The 16,822-nt window shown below is 47.1% G+C and overlaps 2 protein-coding genes across 9 annotated transcripts in view; one reads left to right on the top strand and one right to left on the bottom strand.

The window, feature by feature from the left end:
- The window catches only part of PRAG1 (PEAK1 related, kinase-activating pseudokinase 1), a 139,137-nt gene extending 135,468 nt beyond the window's left edge, over positions 1 to 3,669 (top strand). For all 8 annotated transcript variants that reach the window (XM_083419456.1, XM_083419458.1, XM_083419453.1 and 5 more), the window contains exon 6: positions 2,230 to 3,669. In XM_083419456.1, the coding sequence (XP_083275582.1) occupies positions 2,230 to 3,237 (1,008 nt within the window). In that variant the 3' untranslated portion in view covers positions 3,238 to 3,669. The remainder of the gene's footprint in view (positions 1 to 2,229) is intronic.
- A 7,576-nt stretch (positions 3,670 to 11,245) lies between these two features.
- On the bottom strand, positions 11,246 to 16,464 carry MBOAT4 (membrane bound ghrelin O-acyltransferase MBOAT4; the record flags this gene model as incomplete). The annotated part of the gene is made up of 3 exons (XM_083419109.1): positions 11,246 to 12,209; positions 13,727 to 13,951; positions 16,334 to 16,464. The coding sequence occupies 3 exons, from the start codon at positions 16,462 to 16,464 to the stop codon at positions 11,255 to 11,257; spliced, it is 1,311 nt and encodes a 436-aa protein (XP_083275235.1). The 3' UTR covers positions 11,246 to 11,254.
- Positions 16,465 to 16,822: the final 358 nt, after the last annotated feature.

Below are 16,822 nucleotides of genomic sequence, written 5' to 3'. Positions count from 1 at the left end.
GCTGCCTCTGCTGGATACTTCCAAGTGAGAAGTAGGAAGGCCCCTCAATAATGTCTGGACTTGCTGCAGTGTGCCAGGCATGTTGCTGTGTGCCCATCACAACACAGATCCAGCTCAGGAGTATGCCAGCTGTATGCTGAATTGGCTCCACCTGGAGATCCTCCAACTCTGTGCTTTGAGGCTTTCGTTTTATTATTGTGTTGCAAACCGTACCAGTTTCGCTGGCGACGTTTTTGCAACCTGCCCTTGACCCATTTGGAGTGAAGGGCACAAAATAATTAAATTGAATAAATAAAGTTTTGGGAGGTTTTGGACCATGCTGCTTCGTTTTATTTAAACTTAAGAAAACAGGAGCAACGAAAAGTGGACCTGGGTTCTGCTTCTTATATGGCATAATAAATTGGTTGGTTTTAAAGGTGGCCCAGGATTTGATGCAAGACATTTGACTTTACCCCTTGGGAAGTGGAGGGGAGAGTAATTTTAGAAGAATTAAGGAAGCTGTATCAGCCAGCTTTTATTTTGGGTTTGGCTGTTTTCCATTGAGTTACAATGGTCCTCGTCCCCATCTTTGGTGTGCCTTAGCCATCCCCCATTACTAAGCTTTTAGCAACAGCCCCATGAAGGCAAAATTGAAATGACAACAGTGCAACGGTCTACAGGTGTAGATGCTCCCTCAGGTCTGATTACTCAATTGTAGACACCAAGATAAAGACTTCCTTTGGGGAGTTTCCCTAGTTGTTAAAGTTGTTTTTACCTTTATTATAGATCTGGGTGTTTTTGAACTTTTAAACTCACACGTTTCCAGAACCTCCATTGCTTCTTACTCTATCGCTACTAATCATCTTCATATGTTTTTTGTGCGCGTGTATGTTCTGCTTTACACGCAGAAGGTCCTGGGTTCGAGCCCCAGTGGAACCACTAAGTTGCTTAGGAGATGTGGGTGGCGCTGTGGGTTAAACCACAGAGCCTAGGGCTTGATGATCACAAGGTCGGCGGTTCGAATCCCTGCGATGGGGTGAGCTCACGTTGCTCAGTCCCTGCTCCTGCCAACCTAGCAGTTTGAAAGCACATCAAAGTGCAAGTAGATAAATAGGTACCGCTCCAGCGGGAAGGTAAACGGCATTTCTGTGTGCTGCTCTGGTTCGCCAGAAGCGGCTTAGTCATGCTGGCCACATGACCTGGAAGCTGTACGCTGGCTCCCTCGGCCAGCAAAACGAGATGAGTGCCGCAACCCCAGAGTCGGTCACGACTGGACCTAATGGTCAGGGGTCCCTTTACCTTTACCTTTTATGTTTTATTTTTAATTTTTATCCAAGTGTTGGCAGTGATAATTTTTTAAGAAAATTATATCAGTGGTGGTGAAGCAAGACTTTAGGATGGGGTAGCCAACATGGTGCTTTCTAGATGTTGTGGTTTATTTTTAAATGTTTGTATTTTGTTGTTGCAGTTGTTTGCTACCCTGGTCTCCTTTAGGGAGGAACGAAAGGATAATATTCATATTATTAGGTTGTATCCAATAGTCATCAAACTCAGAGTGGACAAATGGAAATTTCTGTCCGTGGCCCACAGTGAACTTCCTGCTTCCATTACCTGAAGTCAGTGCAAGGACTTGTACCTAGTGCAACACAACTTTTCCCCATCTCCTCTCCAGATTTGCCTGTTGTGCCTCTTCCAGGTCCATTTTGGAGGGTTAGGAGAACCCCACAATCTCCTTAACGCCACTTTGAATTCCACCCATGCACTGAGGAAACCTTAGTTGGATGCAAACCAATAATAATTGGCAATGGGCTCCTTTGGGAGGAAGAACAGAATTATTATTACAGTGGTACCTCAGGTTAAGTACTTAATTCATTCCAGAGGTCCATTCTTAACCTGAAACTGTTCTTAACCTGAAGCACCACTTTAGCTAATGGGGCCTCCCACTGCCGCTGCGCCGCCGGAGCCCGATTTCTGTTCTTAACCTGAAGCACTATTTCTGGGTTAGTGGAGTCTGTAACCTGAAGCATATGTAACCCAAGGTACCACTGTATTATTATTATTATCATCATCATCCTCACCAGCAGAATAACAGTAGTGGCCTGATCAGTACCTACTTACATGCAGACCCTGATGCTTTTGTGGGTTCACATTTCCCTGAATCAAGTTTTCCATTCCCTTACCTCCTTCCCTATCCCAAACGGAACTGACCTTCGACTTCGCTTCTGTCCCTTTCCCGCTTTCCATTCACAGATATGTAAAACTCAAGACACGAAAGCCGCAACGTCCTGCTGCAGCCCTTCCGTCCCGGTCCACTTCAACATCCAGCAGGACTGTGGGCATTTTGTTGCCACGGTGCCCTCCAGCATGCTGAAAAACGCTTCCGCGGACGGCCAGGGCCCCTCCCGCGCCGCCACCGAGCAAGACTGCGTGGTCGTCATCACCCGCGAGGTCCCGCACCAGACTGCCGCCGACTTCGTGAGGGGTTCCGGCCCTTTCCACAAAGCGAAGCCGGAGCTGTACGAGCGGCGGGTCTGTTTCCTTCTCCTGCAACTCTGCAACGGGCTGGAACACCTCAAGGAGTACAGCGTCATCCACAGAGACCTTTGCCTCGAGAACTTGCTGCTGGTCCACTGCAGACCTCCCCCCAGCTGCAGCAAAAGCAGAGAGGACAAACATCTGCCGCGGCTCATCATCAGCAACTTTTTGAAAGCCAAGCAGAAGCCAGGCGCCGCCGAGTCCAAAGCGAAAAAGAACCAGGCTCGCTTGGCCCCGGAGATCGTCTCCGCCTCCCAGTACAAAAAATTCGACGAGTTCCAAACCGGCATCCTCATCTACGAGCTTCTGCACCAGCCCAACCCCTTCGAAGTGAAAGCCCACCTCCGGGAGCAGGAGTACAGCCAGAACGACCTTCCCCCGTTGCCGCACCTCTCCATTTATTCTCGGGGGCTCCAGCAACTGGCTCACTTGCTGCTGGAAGCAGACCCCATCAAACGCATCCGCATCGTGGAGGCCAAGCAGATCTTGCAGTGCCTGCTGTGGGGTCCCCGGAAAGACTTGACGGATCAGGCCCTTAACCACGAGGAAGCGCTTCACAACTGGATCGACATGAAGCGGGCATTGCTCATGATGAAGTTTGCCGAGAGGGCGGTGGACGCTGAGCGGAGCGTCGAGCTGGAGGACTGGCTGTGCTGCCAGTATTTAGCCGGCGCAGATCCACCTTCTCTCTGCAGGTCGCTGAAACACCTTCAGCTCCTTTGATTCTCCGTAGTGTGTAAAAAGGGCGTCGTTCGTTCTAAGGGCAGTGGACTAAGCGCTTCCTTAAACAGAAAATGGCACACACCTCCCGTCCCCTCTGTGGAATGATAATTGCGTGAAACAGACCGTATTTCATACACAAACACAATGCAAAGATCAAAACCTATGTACATTTCAGGATAAATACCATTATGAGTGTTGTAAACAGACTGCTGGATTCCACCAGTGTATTGCTTCCTGGGTTACTCTTGGAGGTAAATTAAAAAAAATAAAAAGAAGAAGGTATGTGTATTTCCTAAATGGGAGGAGGGTTTCGTTCTTGTGAGATTTTGTTGTTGTTTTGCTTTCCTAGTGAATGTGCTCAATCTTGGGGCAGAGGCTTATTCGCTGTGAAATATCCTAATATATTTTCTATTAAAAAAAACCCCAGCAACATTCTGCGTGATTCCGGATGGCGGCCTAATTTTATACACAGGTTGTTCAGATACTGCAAAGAAGCCATTGGCGACAGAGAAAAGGAGTATGGCGTTTCGATGGCAGCAGTGCGGTGTGGATGCACACATGAGGAGCACCTATCCCATAATATTTGACTGCCTGGAAGTATTGTATGTCTCACCAAACCCATCCAGCTTTGCCTATTCAAGTCTTCCTGGCAGCCCTTCTCCAACAGAGGGATCACCAACCTCATAGATGTAGAAACAGGGAAGGAAGGTAACTTGAAGAAGAGAAATAAATTGAGCAAAAAGGAAGAGATTCTGGAGTCTGAAGTGTCCTCTCTCATTTTCAGGGAAGTGAGCATTTCCTGCATCTCTTCCTGCACCAATTAAAAACAAAAACAAAACCTTTCCTCTTCAACCCTCTCTGTGAGCTCATCCATACTGCCATGTAATGTGGAGAGGGGTGAGTTTACTTGTACCTTGGTTAGTTCTTAGTTGTCCATACGACTTTCCTCTTCAAATCACTGCCTTCCCACGCTTTCCCCTCCCTCAATCGGGATTTTCTCATAAAATATATACAGTGGTACCTCGGGTTAATTCGTTCCGGAGGTCTATTCTTAACCTGAAACTGTTCTTAACCTGAAGCACCACTTTAGCTAATGGGGCCTCCTGCTGCTGCCATGCCGCCGGAGCACGATTTCTGTTCTCATCCTGAAGCAAAGTTCTTAACCTGAGGTACTATTTCTGGGTTAGCGGAGCCTGTAACCTGAAGCGTATGTAACCCGAGGTACCACTGTACTTCAAAAGAGAAAATCCAGATTGAGGGAGGGGAAAGTGTGGGAAAGCATTGATTTGGAAGTGAGAGTCATTTGGGCAGCAAAGCATTAATGGAGATAAAGGAAGCTTAAAAGGTAAAGGGACCCCTGACCATTAGGTCCAGTCGTGGATGACTCTGGGGTTGCAGCGCTCATCTCGCTCTATAGGCCTAGGGAGCCGGCATGCAGCTTCCGGGTCATGTGGCCAGCATGACTAAGCCGCTTCTGGCGAACCAGAGCAGCGCACGGAAACGCCATTTATCTCCCCGCCGGAGTGGTACCTATTTATCTACTTGCACTTTGATGTGCTTTTGAACTGCTAGGTTGGCAGGAGCTGGGACCGAGCAACGGGAGCTCACCCCGTCGCGGGGATTCGAACCGCTGACCTTCTGATCGGCAAGTCCTAGGCTTAACCCACAGCGCTACCCACATCCAATCACTGAGTAGTCCAGATCAAAATCCTTGAGCGTAAAAGAATTTTGATACCTTTGCAATGAGCAGCAGCATACTCACACACTGAAATGGCTATCAGGAAAAGTGGGGGAGAAGCTGATAAGCTTTGGTGGTGTATAGGGTCCCCAGCAAGGTTTAGTGGCTCCAGCAGCTGTCTTGCTCCAGATGCACTACTCTCGTGTAATATTTACAGGAAACTCATAAGCAGGCATAGGCAAACTCTGGCCCTCCAGAAGTTTGGGACTACAATTCCCATCATCCCTGACCACTGGTCCTGTTAGCTAAGGGTGATGGGAATTGTAGTCCCAAACATCTGGAGGGCCGAGTTTGCCTATGCCTGCTCATAAGTGCTGCTTCATAAGGCAACTTGTCCTCTCATGGGGATTATTTTCCATTTTGGAAACTGCATGTATCTGATCATGGGCAAAAGGTCAGGCGAGTGTGTGTTTTCCCCACTGTGAGGATTGTGAACAGTGTGGCAGGTTTTACTTTCTAGGGTAAAGGCCTGCGATCTGGTAAACATCCGTCCCTTCAAGAAACCTGCATTGAGGCAATCAAGGAAGCATTAAAACCCTACCAGCCAAATGGTCTACAGAGGAAGGAGAGGAACAATTGAGAGTTTACATTGCAGGCTTTGTGCCATGCATAAGAACAGCAGCATCTGGTTTATTAGTCCTATCAGGACTGGTTTGGACACCTTCCCAATTTCCCATAGAATATGCATCCGGCAGCCAAAACAAGGTGGTTTTTTGATGGACTTAGCACTGGATCAGGCAAGATAAGTGGACTGGAGATTCGGATTTGCAGAGGAGACTTTTCACCCCGGCTGATCACTAGCCTTCCTGTTGGACTACATCCTGATATTCCCTTCCCCAGCAGGCTTGCTATGAGGTCCCATCACCATAATACTACTTCTCTGTAACTCTTCTGCCTAGAGGGTTGAAGTTGAGAAGCCCAGATAGTACTTCAGAGGCTAGATTTGGGTCATGGGTAACCATAACTGACCCCAGGTTATATTATAAATTATAATATAACCATCTTTCTATTTAATTAAATTAACGCAGAGGAATCGAGAGGTGCAATGAGCTGGGAGAACTGAGAACCTGAAATAAATAATACCTCTCAATAGAAATTCCTTACTGTTTTTCTAGTCTTCCTTCTGGGTGCTTAACAGCAGCTTGGCACTCAGAAATTAAACAGGTGCAGCTTTTATTGATGTAGAAATTGGGGGGGGGGGGAGTTTCAGCTCCAGAATTTCTTCATGTACCTGGGGTTACAGACGCTTCAGGTTACAGACTCTGCTAACCTAGAAATAGTACCTTGGGTTAAGAACTTTGCTTCAGGATGAGAACAGAAATTGTGTGGCGGCAGCAGGAAGCCCCATTAGCTAAAGTGGTACCTCAGGTTAAGAACAGTTTCAGGTTAAGAACGGACCTCCAGAATGAATTACGTTCTTAACCCAAGGTACTACCTTATCTACAGTGCGTTCAACAATGATTCGTGTTGGAGGAGGCAGAATGAAATTCATACTCAAGGTACGGTTTTTTTACCAACCAGTTTGGAGTGGGTGGAGGGGTGATCAATGGCTCTATGCAAGTCAGTTTGACAGTTACTTATTGACCCAGATCCTGTGCTTTTATGCTAGTGGCTCTGTGGGTTAAACCACAGAGCCTAGGACTTCTCGATCAGAAGATCGGCGGTTCGAATCCCAGCGAGGGGGTGAGCTGCCGGTCCCAGCTCCTGCCAACCTAGCAGTTCAAAAGCACGTCAAAGTGCAAGTAGATAAATAGGTACCGCACCGGTGGGAAAGTAAACAGTGTTTTCGTGCGCTGCTCTAGTTCGCCAGAAGCGGCTTAGTCATGCTGGCCACATGACCCGGAAGCTGTACGCCGGCTCCCTCAGCCAATAAAGCGAGATGAGCGCCGCAACCCCAGAGTCGGCCACGACCTAATGTACTAAGCAGGCAACGGTTTGTTCTGACATAGCACCAGAAATAGTGATGGGAAAAACTTCATCACACATTTATCAATGTTGGTCTGCTGTTAAACGCCCTAAGAACAAGTTTGTTTTACCCTCCCGAGCCAGGATCCTGCCCACAAAGGACCTGCAGAGCAATCAGGCCACATGCAACCAAGAGAGAACTGAAAGGCTTCCTTTTTGGCCACCAGCAACATATGGTGAGAACGGGTGAGCATTAATATGTAATAGACCCCTGCTAAGAAATCAATGGGCTTACAGTTTACTGAGCCTGGTGACAGCTGGGAGCCTGGCAGCCAATCAGTGTTTGCTGTTCTAACTTTGGACAAGAGGGAATTAGCAACAGGTGGGTCATATTGTTCTCAAAGGAAAATAGTTGGATCCAACACAAAAAGACGGAAATTGCGCTCACTCAGACCAGTTGGGCAAAGTTCGTGTAGTTGCACAACATCCTCCCTCAAGACCTTTGCCCTGTAGGCTAAAAGGCAAACTGAAATGGGCCAAATTGCCTGACTGCAGAAATGAGATTTGTGCGGTGACAGCACTTGACAGAGGCAAACCATACCAAGTATGAACTTCAAGGAACAGGTCCCACAACAGCTGATAGTTCGGATGTGCCCTGCCCACAGCTCACCTGCTTTTCCCCACTCCTCCTTCATCTACCCGTGAAGGGATGGGCGGATGGATGGTAGGAAACAACCCTTTCTGAGAGTTCATCATCCATCCATTGTAGAGACCCTGGCTAGCAGGTACATTTTCTGGCGGGCGACTTTGGGGCTGTTCCACAAATTGCACAGCCACGAATGCAGATTGGCCAACAAGTGTACACTGCTCCCTGACATGTGCTTGCTTGTATGATACATGTCTATACAGCAATCACCTTTTGTTGCATCTGTGCTTTGCATTTTTAGTTAAGACACCTAAAATGTGAAATGTGTGAAGAGGGCCTAGTAGGGAGGGAGGGAGGGTAGTGTTCTGAGGCCCTCCCTCCCTCACCCACCACTGGCTGCCTCCAAATCCTCTTGCCTCCTCCTCAATACACCTTCACTGGAGGCTTTTGAGCAGAGGTTGAATGTTCATCTGTTGTGGATGCTTTATTTGGGATTGCTGCCTAGCAGTGGGTTGGACTAGATAACTCTTGGGGTCCCTTCCAACTCTACGATTCTGTGACCTCTCTGCACAGAATGACAATTCCATAGAGAGCCAGATTTGGCCCTCTGACCTGTAGTTGCTAAGTCCAAATTTGGGCACCCTGGTGCTCCTGAACATCTCCCACTCATAGAATCATAGAGTTGGAAGAGACCACAAGGGCCATCGAGTCCAACCCCCTGCCAAGCAGGAAACACCACCAGAGCACTCCTGACATATGGTTGTCAAGCCTCTGCTTAAAGACCTCCAAAGAAGGAGACTCCACCACACTCCTTGGCAGCAAATTCCACTGTCAAACAGCTCTTACTGTCAGAAAGTTCTTCCTAATGTTTAGGTGGAATCTTCTTTCTTGTAGTTTGGATCCATTGCTCCGTGTCCGCTTCTCTGGAGCAGCAGAAAACAACCTTTCTCCCTCCTCTATGTGACATCCTTTTATATATTTGAACATGGCTATCATATCACCCCTTAACCCCTTAACCACTCAACTCAGCTGGCCATCATCTGGTTTACCTGTTGACTTAAGTCTGCAGAGCAGCCTTCCACAACTTGGTGTCCTTGATGTTCTTGGGACTATAACTCCCATCAATCCCAGGCAGTATGGCTAAGAGTGATGGGAGTCGTGATTCAAAACTATGCAGAGTTGGGGAAGGCTGCTATAGAACCTCTGTGAGGATGCTCTGCTATCCAGTCCCAACCAATCCACACATGGACCAGAGCTAAGCCAGCATTCTGATTGGCTTCAGAGAACCAGGACACTACCTGTGCCTTGGGACAAACCAGGTACAGTGGACGCTCGGGTTGTGAACATGATCCGTGCAGGATGCACGTTCACAACCCGCAGCGTTCGAAACCCGCGTCTGCACACGCATGGGTTGCGATTCGGCACTTCTGCGCATGCACAAAGCGTGATTTAGAGCTTCTGCACATGCGCAACCGCCGAAACCCAGAAGTAACCCGTTCTGGTACTTTCGGGTTTCGGCAGTCCGTAACCCGAAAAGACGTAACCTGAAGCAGCTGTAACCCAAGGTGTGATTGTAATCTGTAGTCTTAGATTTGACAATGTACCCATTGGTGAAAGATAGCCCTAGCATAACCAATAATAGGGCCTTCTCTGAATGTGCCCCTCTGGCCAGTTGCTTGTTGAGATTAAGGGTCCATCTAGGCTGGAATTCTTTTTCAGCAGTGGCTAGTCAGATGCCTCTGGAAGCTCACAAACAAGCCATGAAGAAACATACAGATAAACAAACCCACCATCCCATTGTTTGCTCCCCAGCAACTGGTACTCAAAGTTAAACTTCTCTGAATGTGAAATCTCTATTTTGCTATCATGGCTAATCAGAGCTGCCCTGCTTCATCAGATCAAGAGTCCCATCTAGGCTATAAGCACATTAGTGGCTTAAACTTTCCCTCTGCCGCATTTCACCCAATGCACGTGATGTGATTTGTTCTCCCACCCCTCACAAACTCCTATTCAATGAGCATGTGGCTGCCTGAACTGTACACATCTCAGCTTAACTGCGGCTTATGTTTTCAAATCGTATGGAAGCTGCTCTGACGGGAAATGCATCAAACAGGAGTATTCCTCAAGAAACTGCAGGATGCATAAAAAAATTTGTGGCTAATTGGCTTCAAACACCAGTGCGGGGAGAGCATTGGAGCTGGAATAAACTGCAATGTACCCACAGCCATAGATTGAGTTGGTAAAGTATTCTTTAACAAAGTGATCTGCTGTCATGTATAGACAGTGGGGGAGGTAGGAGGAACCCTACATAAATTGTAGATTTCTTGCTGCCTCCCATGCATCGTACTTGGCGCATTGCCACTTGCTCGGAGAGAAGGAACTCAAGCATGTAGCAGTAACATTGGGTTCTGCTGCCACCTGGTGACATTCTTAGAAGGTACAGCCAGCCTGGTTTCAAAGGAAGAATTCTTTGGCAGCTAGCCTGTGCCACAGCCCGGAGAGTTTGGGGCATATCTAGGGAGCAGCAAGAGGACTGGTGGGCTTTAACAAAGGCATAGAGGCATGCCTGTTCTTCTGCTCAATGTCACTGTCTGCTCAAAAGACCAGAGGCAAAACTGCACAAGGTACTGGGGACTGCCAGAAAGATGGGCTAGTACTGGAATAGGATGCCAAGCACAGTTACAGCACAAGGCAGTGTCTTTGTAGACTGCATTCATTTTGTAAGATCCAAAGCATGTGCTTCGTTGCAGAAGCGCCACGCTGAGTCCAATTATGTGGCAACCACAGGACTTGGGAGAGGAAGTAACAGCTGCTTTATCTCCAGCGATATTGGGGGATTTAAAGGCATGTTCCCTGCGGCAGATGCAATTCCTAAAACAGGCAAAAACACATACCCAAAAAAAGGCAATTGAAGACAAGGCTCGGTTGGTAGGGCATGAGACTCTTAATCTCAGGGTTGTGGGTTCAAGCCCCACGATGGGCAAAATATTCCTGCATTGCAGGGGGTTGGACTAGATGACTCTTGTGGTCCCTTCCAGCTCTGCAAATTCTCTGTCCTTAGGTGGGCCTGCTCAGGGAGAAGACAGATACAAGATTTTAAACCTGGTCAAGAGTGCTTGACTGCACTGTTGCTGCTTTGTAAACATAAATACTTTATTGTCAGGGAACCAGGCAGAGGGCCTTCTTGGTAGTGGCGCCCGCCCTGTGGAACGTCCTCCCACCAGATGTCAAAGAGGAAAACAACTACCAGACTTTTAGAAGACATCTGAAGGCAGCCCTGTTTAGGGAAGCTTTTAATGTTTAATAGACTATTGTATTTTAATATTCTGTTGGAAGCTGCCCAGAGTGGCTGGGGAAACCCAGCCAGATGGGCGAGGTATAAATAATAAATCATCATCATCATCTATGTTTTCTGAGTGGTTTTAACTGTTTTTGAAAAGGCATTGTGTGTTGTTGCTCTTTTTTGCAGGTAAGGGAAAAAGATTGACTGGGGGGGCGGGAATAAAAACAAGTGCAGGCTTTATTAAAAGGGGAGGGGAAAGACAACCATGATGGAAAGACTTCACCTAGTTTGTACGTACTGTATGTTAAGAATGCAAGTCACCTTACAAGGTGGACTTGAACCTTGGATGAAAAAGCTGCTGCATCTGTTTTTAAAATCCTGCTTGTCTACACACCTCCATCTAAGGATGCGAAATGAGCTAGTGAGGACTAGTGGGACTGCTCACTCATTTCTTTACTAACAGGAGGAGCACAGTGACAGAGACTAATGGAAAGAAGCTATTGTACGAAGACAACAGCCGCCAAAGCATAGAGACACTTCTCATCTCAACAGCAATCATAATGTACGCCACCACCAGTTGTGTATGACACCAGGTCACAGCTTGGTACAGCAGCCTCTGAAGCCGGGATCTTGCCGCTGAACCAAAAAAGCGATGGAAGCGGTAGTCTGCTTCCACCATAAGGGCCCAGCACAGAAACCCAAAGACCTGGCCAGGGCGGAGGCCATGCCACCAGGCTGAGAAGGCAAAGGTGGCCAGGAGAGGATGTGAACTGCTCTGCTGGAATATGAGCCGCCTCAGCCACTGGGCTGTGCTCTTGTTCCATGTTCGGGTGAAGCCAGCAATGGTGTTGGTTGTTTCTAGGGTCCAAATATCTGTGTCCATGACGACTCTGTCGGCAGCTGCTGAATATTGGTGGTGGCCAAGATCCAGCCCCAAACCGGCAGCAAGGAAGAGGGACTCGTCAAGCAGCCAGTGAGAGTAATAAGTGAACCTGAAGGACAGGGCTGAGGTCCACACGACGTAAACACAGTCAAAGTGGGTGCAGTCGATTAGGTCGTCCAGAGAGGAAATATATCCCCTCACGATATTGTTCAACAGGCCCAGAGTCAGAGCCCCCAGGCCTTTTTGAGTGGCAGCCCAGAGGAGACCTGCAGAAAAGGGAGCCTTGGAATACCTTACCCATGCCTGAAATCTGCGGAAAGAGCACAGAGGGCCTCCCAGCAGGGTTGGGAAACACAGCAGATAAGTACACAATGGCAGTGCCTGGAGCAGGTGCCAGCAAAAGGATCTCCTCTCTTCAGATGGCAAGCCCACCCTCACTTTGTTTTCATGGATATCCAAAGCCAGTGAGGTGACTTTCTGGGTCATCAGCATGAGGGCAGAAAGGGCAATGGGCAATCTGAAACAGAGCAAAAGGTTAGCTCAGTGACAGGTAAAAGGTAAAGAGACGCCTGACCATTAGGTCCAGTCGTGGCCGACGCTGGGTTGCAGCACTCATCTCGCTTTATTGGCCGAGGGAGCCAGTGTACAGCTTCCGGGTCATGTGGCCAGCATGACTAAGCTGCTTCTGGCGAACCAAAGCAGCGCATGGAAACACCGTTTACCTTCCCACCGGAGTGGTACCTATTTATCTACTTGCACTTTGATGTGCTTTCGAACTGCTAGTTTGGCAGGAGCAGGGACTGAGCAATGGGAGCTCACCCCGTTGCAGGGATTCGAACCGCCGACCTTCTGATCGGCAAGCCCTAGGCTCTGTGGTTTAACCTACAGCGCCAGCCACATAGCCCAGCTCAGTGACAGAAGAGCACACAATTTGCATTTAAGAGCCACCAAGTTTTAGGTCTCGGCAATTCTGTTAGAGAGCCTATGTCACATCCCATTTTAAGCATCCGGAAGAATGCCAGGAATTGTAGTTTTGGTGAGGGTGCTGAACATTTTTTGTTAGATATCTCAAACCGCCTCACAGAACTAAAATTCCCTGGATCCCATGGGCAACAGGAAATGGCTAATAAACCAGTCTGTCAGGTTTATATTTCCCCGCTTCAAAAGTAAATAGAGCTGCTTGTCTTTTAAGTCTTATGTACTTTTCATGGCTCATGATCTGACTTTTGCGCAGATCCTTTTAAGAGCAAAATTTGTATGTGTATTCTTGCTCACCTTGGGTCTCTTTTTGCAGGGAAGTCTGATCCGGGAAGTGAACAGAAGGGCTGGTGGCAACACATCACTTACTCAAAAGTCCAAATGTGCTCATGGAAATAAAAAGGTTGACTATCCCTCCTCAAAAAGAAGCTCACTGATTAGTGATAGTTTAGTTTGTCCTAATAAAGGTATTTTATTAGGGTGGCGCTGTGGGTTAAACCACAGAGCCTAGAACTTGCCGATCAGAAGGTTGGCAGTTCGAATCCCCACGATGGTGTGAGCTCCTGTTGTTCGATCCCAGCTCCTGCCAACCTAGCAGTTCAAAAGCACTTCAAAGTGCGAGTAGATAAATAGGTACCGCTCCGGCGGGAAGGTAAACGGCGTTTCCGTGTGCTGCTCTGGTTTGCCAGAAGCGGCTTAGTCATGCTGGCCACATGACCCGGAAGCTGTACGCCGGCTCCCTCGGCCAATAAAGCGAGATGAGTGCCGCAACCCAGAGTTGGCCACGACTGGACCTAATGGTCAGTTGTCCCTTTACCTTTACCTTTAATAAAGGTATTACACTACTGCTCCTGTTTATACTGGGTATAATTCCCATAAAGTTCAATGGCAATAAAATTAGTAAGAAAAACAGTTATACCACCCAGGAAAGGACACTTTGAATCCAATTTGTCTGTCTACTGTTTCTATGTGTACTGAAATAATGCAAAGTAAACTGCTCCGAGACTAACTCTGCCAACCAACCGATACACTAGACTAGAGTGAGCACATCTTTACCTGATACATGCAGCTTCTTGCAGGTAATATTCTTTGTAATGCAGCCCAAGATGGCACAGTGTTTGCCAGGTCATCTGAACGAAGAATGCCCATGTGTGGACCTGCTGTGGGCCAGCGGAATGGATTACGGCAAGAGAGGAGACGGCAGATATGAGCAGCAGCAGGGCATAGCACCCCATGGCAGCCCAGGCCAGGAGGAAGCCACCCACCAGGAGGAAAGTGTACCTAAAAATAAACAGACGTGTTTTCAAAGTCATGGTGGCAATTTTCAGGGTAAGAAGTTTCCCGCCTGGCAGGAAAGTGAACAGACGGGGAGACGGGAATGCCACGTAGAAGTATGGCAAGGCAGTGTTGGGAAGATCTGGGAATCTGTGCTCCCTGTGTAACATCTAGTTCCCAACCAACCACTTTGGTAACAAACAAAAGATCAGCCAGGTCATCACACTAGTTCAACCTGCATCGATACCCAAAGATGCCATTTGGTTCACTGTTAGAAATAAACATAAATTACTAGCACACATCCAATTCACATAGGACTGCCTCTTGTTGTTGTTTAGTCATTTAGTCATGTCTGACTCTTTGTGACCCCCTGGACCAGAGCACGCCAGGCACTCCTGTCTTCCACTGCCTCCCGCAGTTTGGTCAGATTCATGTTTGTAGCTTCGAGAACACTGTCCAACCATCTCGTCCTCTGTCGTCCCCTTCTCCTTGTGCCCTCCATCTTTCCCAACATCAGGGTCTTTTCCAGGAAGTCTTCTCTTCTCATGAGGTGGCCAAAGTATTGGAGCCTCAGCTTCACGATCTGTCCTTCCAGTGAGCACTCAGGGCTGATTTCCTTCAGAATGGATCGGTTTGATCTTCTTGCAGTCCATGGGACTCTCAAGAGTCTCCTCCAGCACTATAATTCCAAAGCATCGATTCTTCGGCGATCAGCCTTCTTTATGGTCCAGCTCTCACTTCCATACATCACTACTGGGGACTGCCTCTTAAGACAGTACAAAAGCTTCAACTGGTGTAGAATTCTGTGGCATGCTATTGGAAGAAAGATGGCGGGGAGCTCCAGTCGTAACTGATTTTCTTCCCAGCTAGTTGTTGCTTTTAAAGTGCTACACATTCCTATACAGGGCTTTTTTCCAGCTGGAACTTGCCATAACTCTGTTCCAGCACCTCTCAGGTGGGCGCCATTGCCATTATAAGAGAAAAAAGGAAGGCGTTCATGGTGAGTTCCAGCACCTCTTTTTCTAGAAAAATAACACTGTACCTATAAGATAGGAGAGTGGTGGTCCTTCAGATGTTGCTGGACTACAGCTCCCAACATCGACCTTTGGCCATGCTAATCGTGACTGATGGGAGTTGGAGTCCAACAACATCTGGAAGGCCATCCTCTGGTATATACACTACAGTGGTACCTCAGGTTCCATATGCTTCAGGTTCCATACGCTTCAGGTTACAGACTCGGCTAAACCAGAAATAGTACCTTGGGTTAAGAACTTTGCTTCAGGATGAGAACAGAAATCGTGCTCTGGTAGCGCAGCGGCAGCGGGAGGCCCCATTAGCTAAAGTGGTGCTTCAGGTTAAGAACAGTTTCAGGATAAGAACAGACCTCCGGAACGAATTAAGTACGTAACCAGAGGTACCACTGTAGCCTCCTGTCCACACAGATAAGGCCTCTTTTGTATGTTCCCTTTTCCTAAGGACAGAACCGTTCAGGCATGGAGAATTTATCTTCCCATTTTGGTACCCAGAGGTGGTTGCTAGGTACTTAAAAGACCTGGGAGACCAACAGATGACACAAATGTCTATAAAATTAGCATGTGATACTTTACAGGTATAGATGTTCCTGGGAAATTACAGTGGCAAATGGTTGGAGCTCACCTACACTGTTTTGCTATGTGCCCAGCTTCCTCGGATTTTATTTTTTTCAGAAAATTGTTTTATTTTTATAAGGGGAAAGGGGCAGGAAATGACATGAGGCTCAACCCCCCACTAACATCATGGCTGCTGGCGCTTTCTTTTGCATCTCATTTTCTGGAAAACAATTGGATTGGCCCTTTCCTTACCAATCCACTTTTCAAATCTCCTCCTTATCCACAGGTGAAAACTTTTTCTTTCTCAAGTGTTTCCTAGTTCCTGATACATTGAGCTTATTATTTTCTAGAAGCTGCTGTTTTTTGATTGGCTTTCTTTTTAAGTACTGTATTTTTCGCTCTATAAGACGCACCAGACCACAAGACGCACCTAGTTTTTGGAGGAGGAAAACAAGAAAAAAAATATTCTGAATCTCAGAAGCCAGAACAGCGAGAACGATCGCTGTGCAGTGAAAGCAGCAATCCCTCTTGCTGTTCTGGCTTTTGGGATTGCTGCACAGCCTGCATTCGCTCCAGAAGACGCACACACATTTCCCCTTACTTTTTAGGAGGGAAAAAGTCTTACAGAGCAAAAAATACGGTATATTTTATAAAAAGATTTCTTAGTTATTGTTTCTATTGTAGGCTTTTAAATTCTCGTTTTAGCCCTTGCTTTGTTTGCAGCTTATTAGTCACGAAAAATATAACATTTTTTTAAAAAAGTAATAATAGTAAAAAAAAAAAAGATAATGATACCTACCTTGCATTTATAGAAAGATTCCCAGAGGCGCAGAGATAATGGAACAAAATAGCAAATGGAAAAGCAGCTAACTGGTATAAAGCTGTGGCTTGAAAGAAAAACGGGGTTTCCCAGTTCATGAAGACCCTCATTCTCAAAATGCTATTTTGCTGGTTGTCTTCCAGTCCTTTCTCACCTAAATGAAGTGTCTCAATAAACATTGTTGTCTTTTTCCTATATTGGAGTAGGCTAATAATGGAAATCACCCAGATAATGAAGGTCAGCGTATCAGAGTTTATAACTATGGAGACGGGACATTCTGCCTAAAATATACCATTGAGGTATATTATTTGTGCAAATGCCATTTTCACTGAGCTACTGTGCCACAAAAGTCAGATTGTCACCCGATGAGGCCCTTTTGAATACTGATTATGAGGTGGAAGCAAAGATAAGAGCCTCATACCAAACTGATAACATCTCCATGACACACAAAATTGCCATACTTTCAAA

Source organism: Podarcis tiliguerta (genome assembly GCF_965153285.1).
Source record: "Podarcis tiliguerta genome assembly, chromosome: 17".
NCBI classification, from domain to species: domain Eukaryota; kingdom Metazoa; phylum Chordata; class Lepidosauria; order Squamata; family Lacertidae; genus Podarcis; species Podarcis tiliguerta.
The sequence above is the reverse complement of the archived record's forward strand: the minus strand, read 5'-3'. Positions and strand labels throughout refer to the sequence as shown.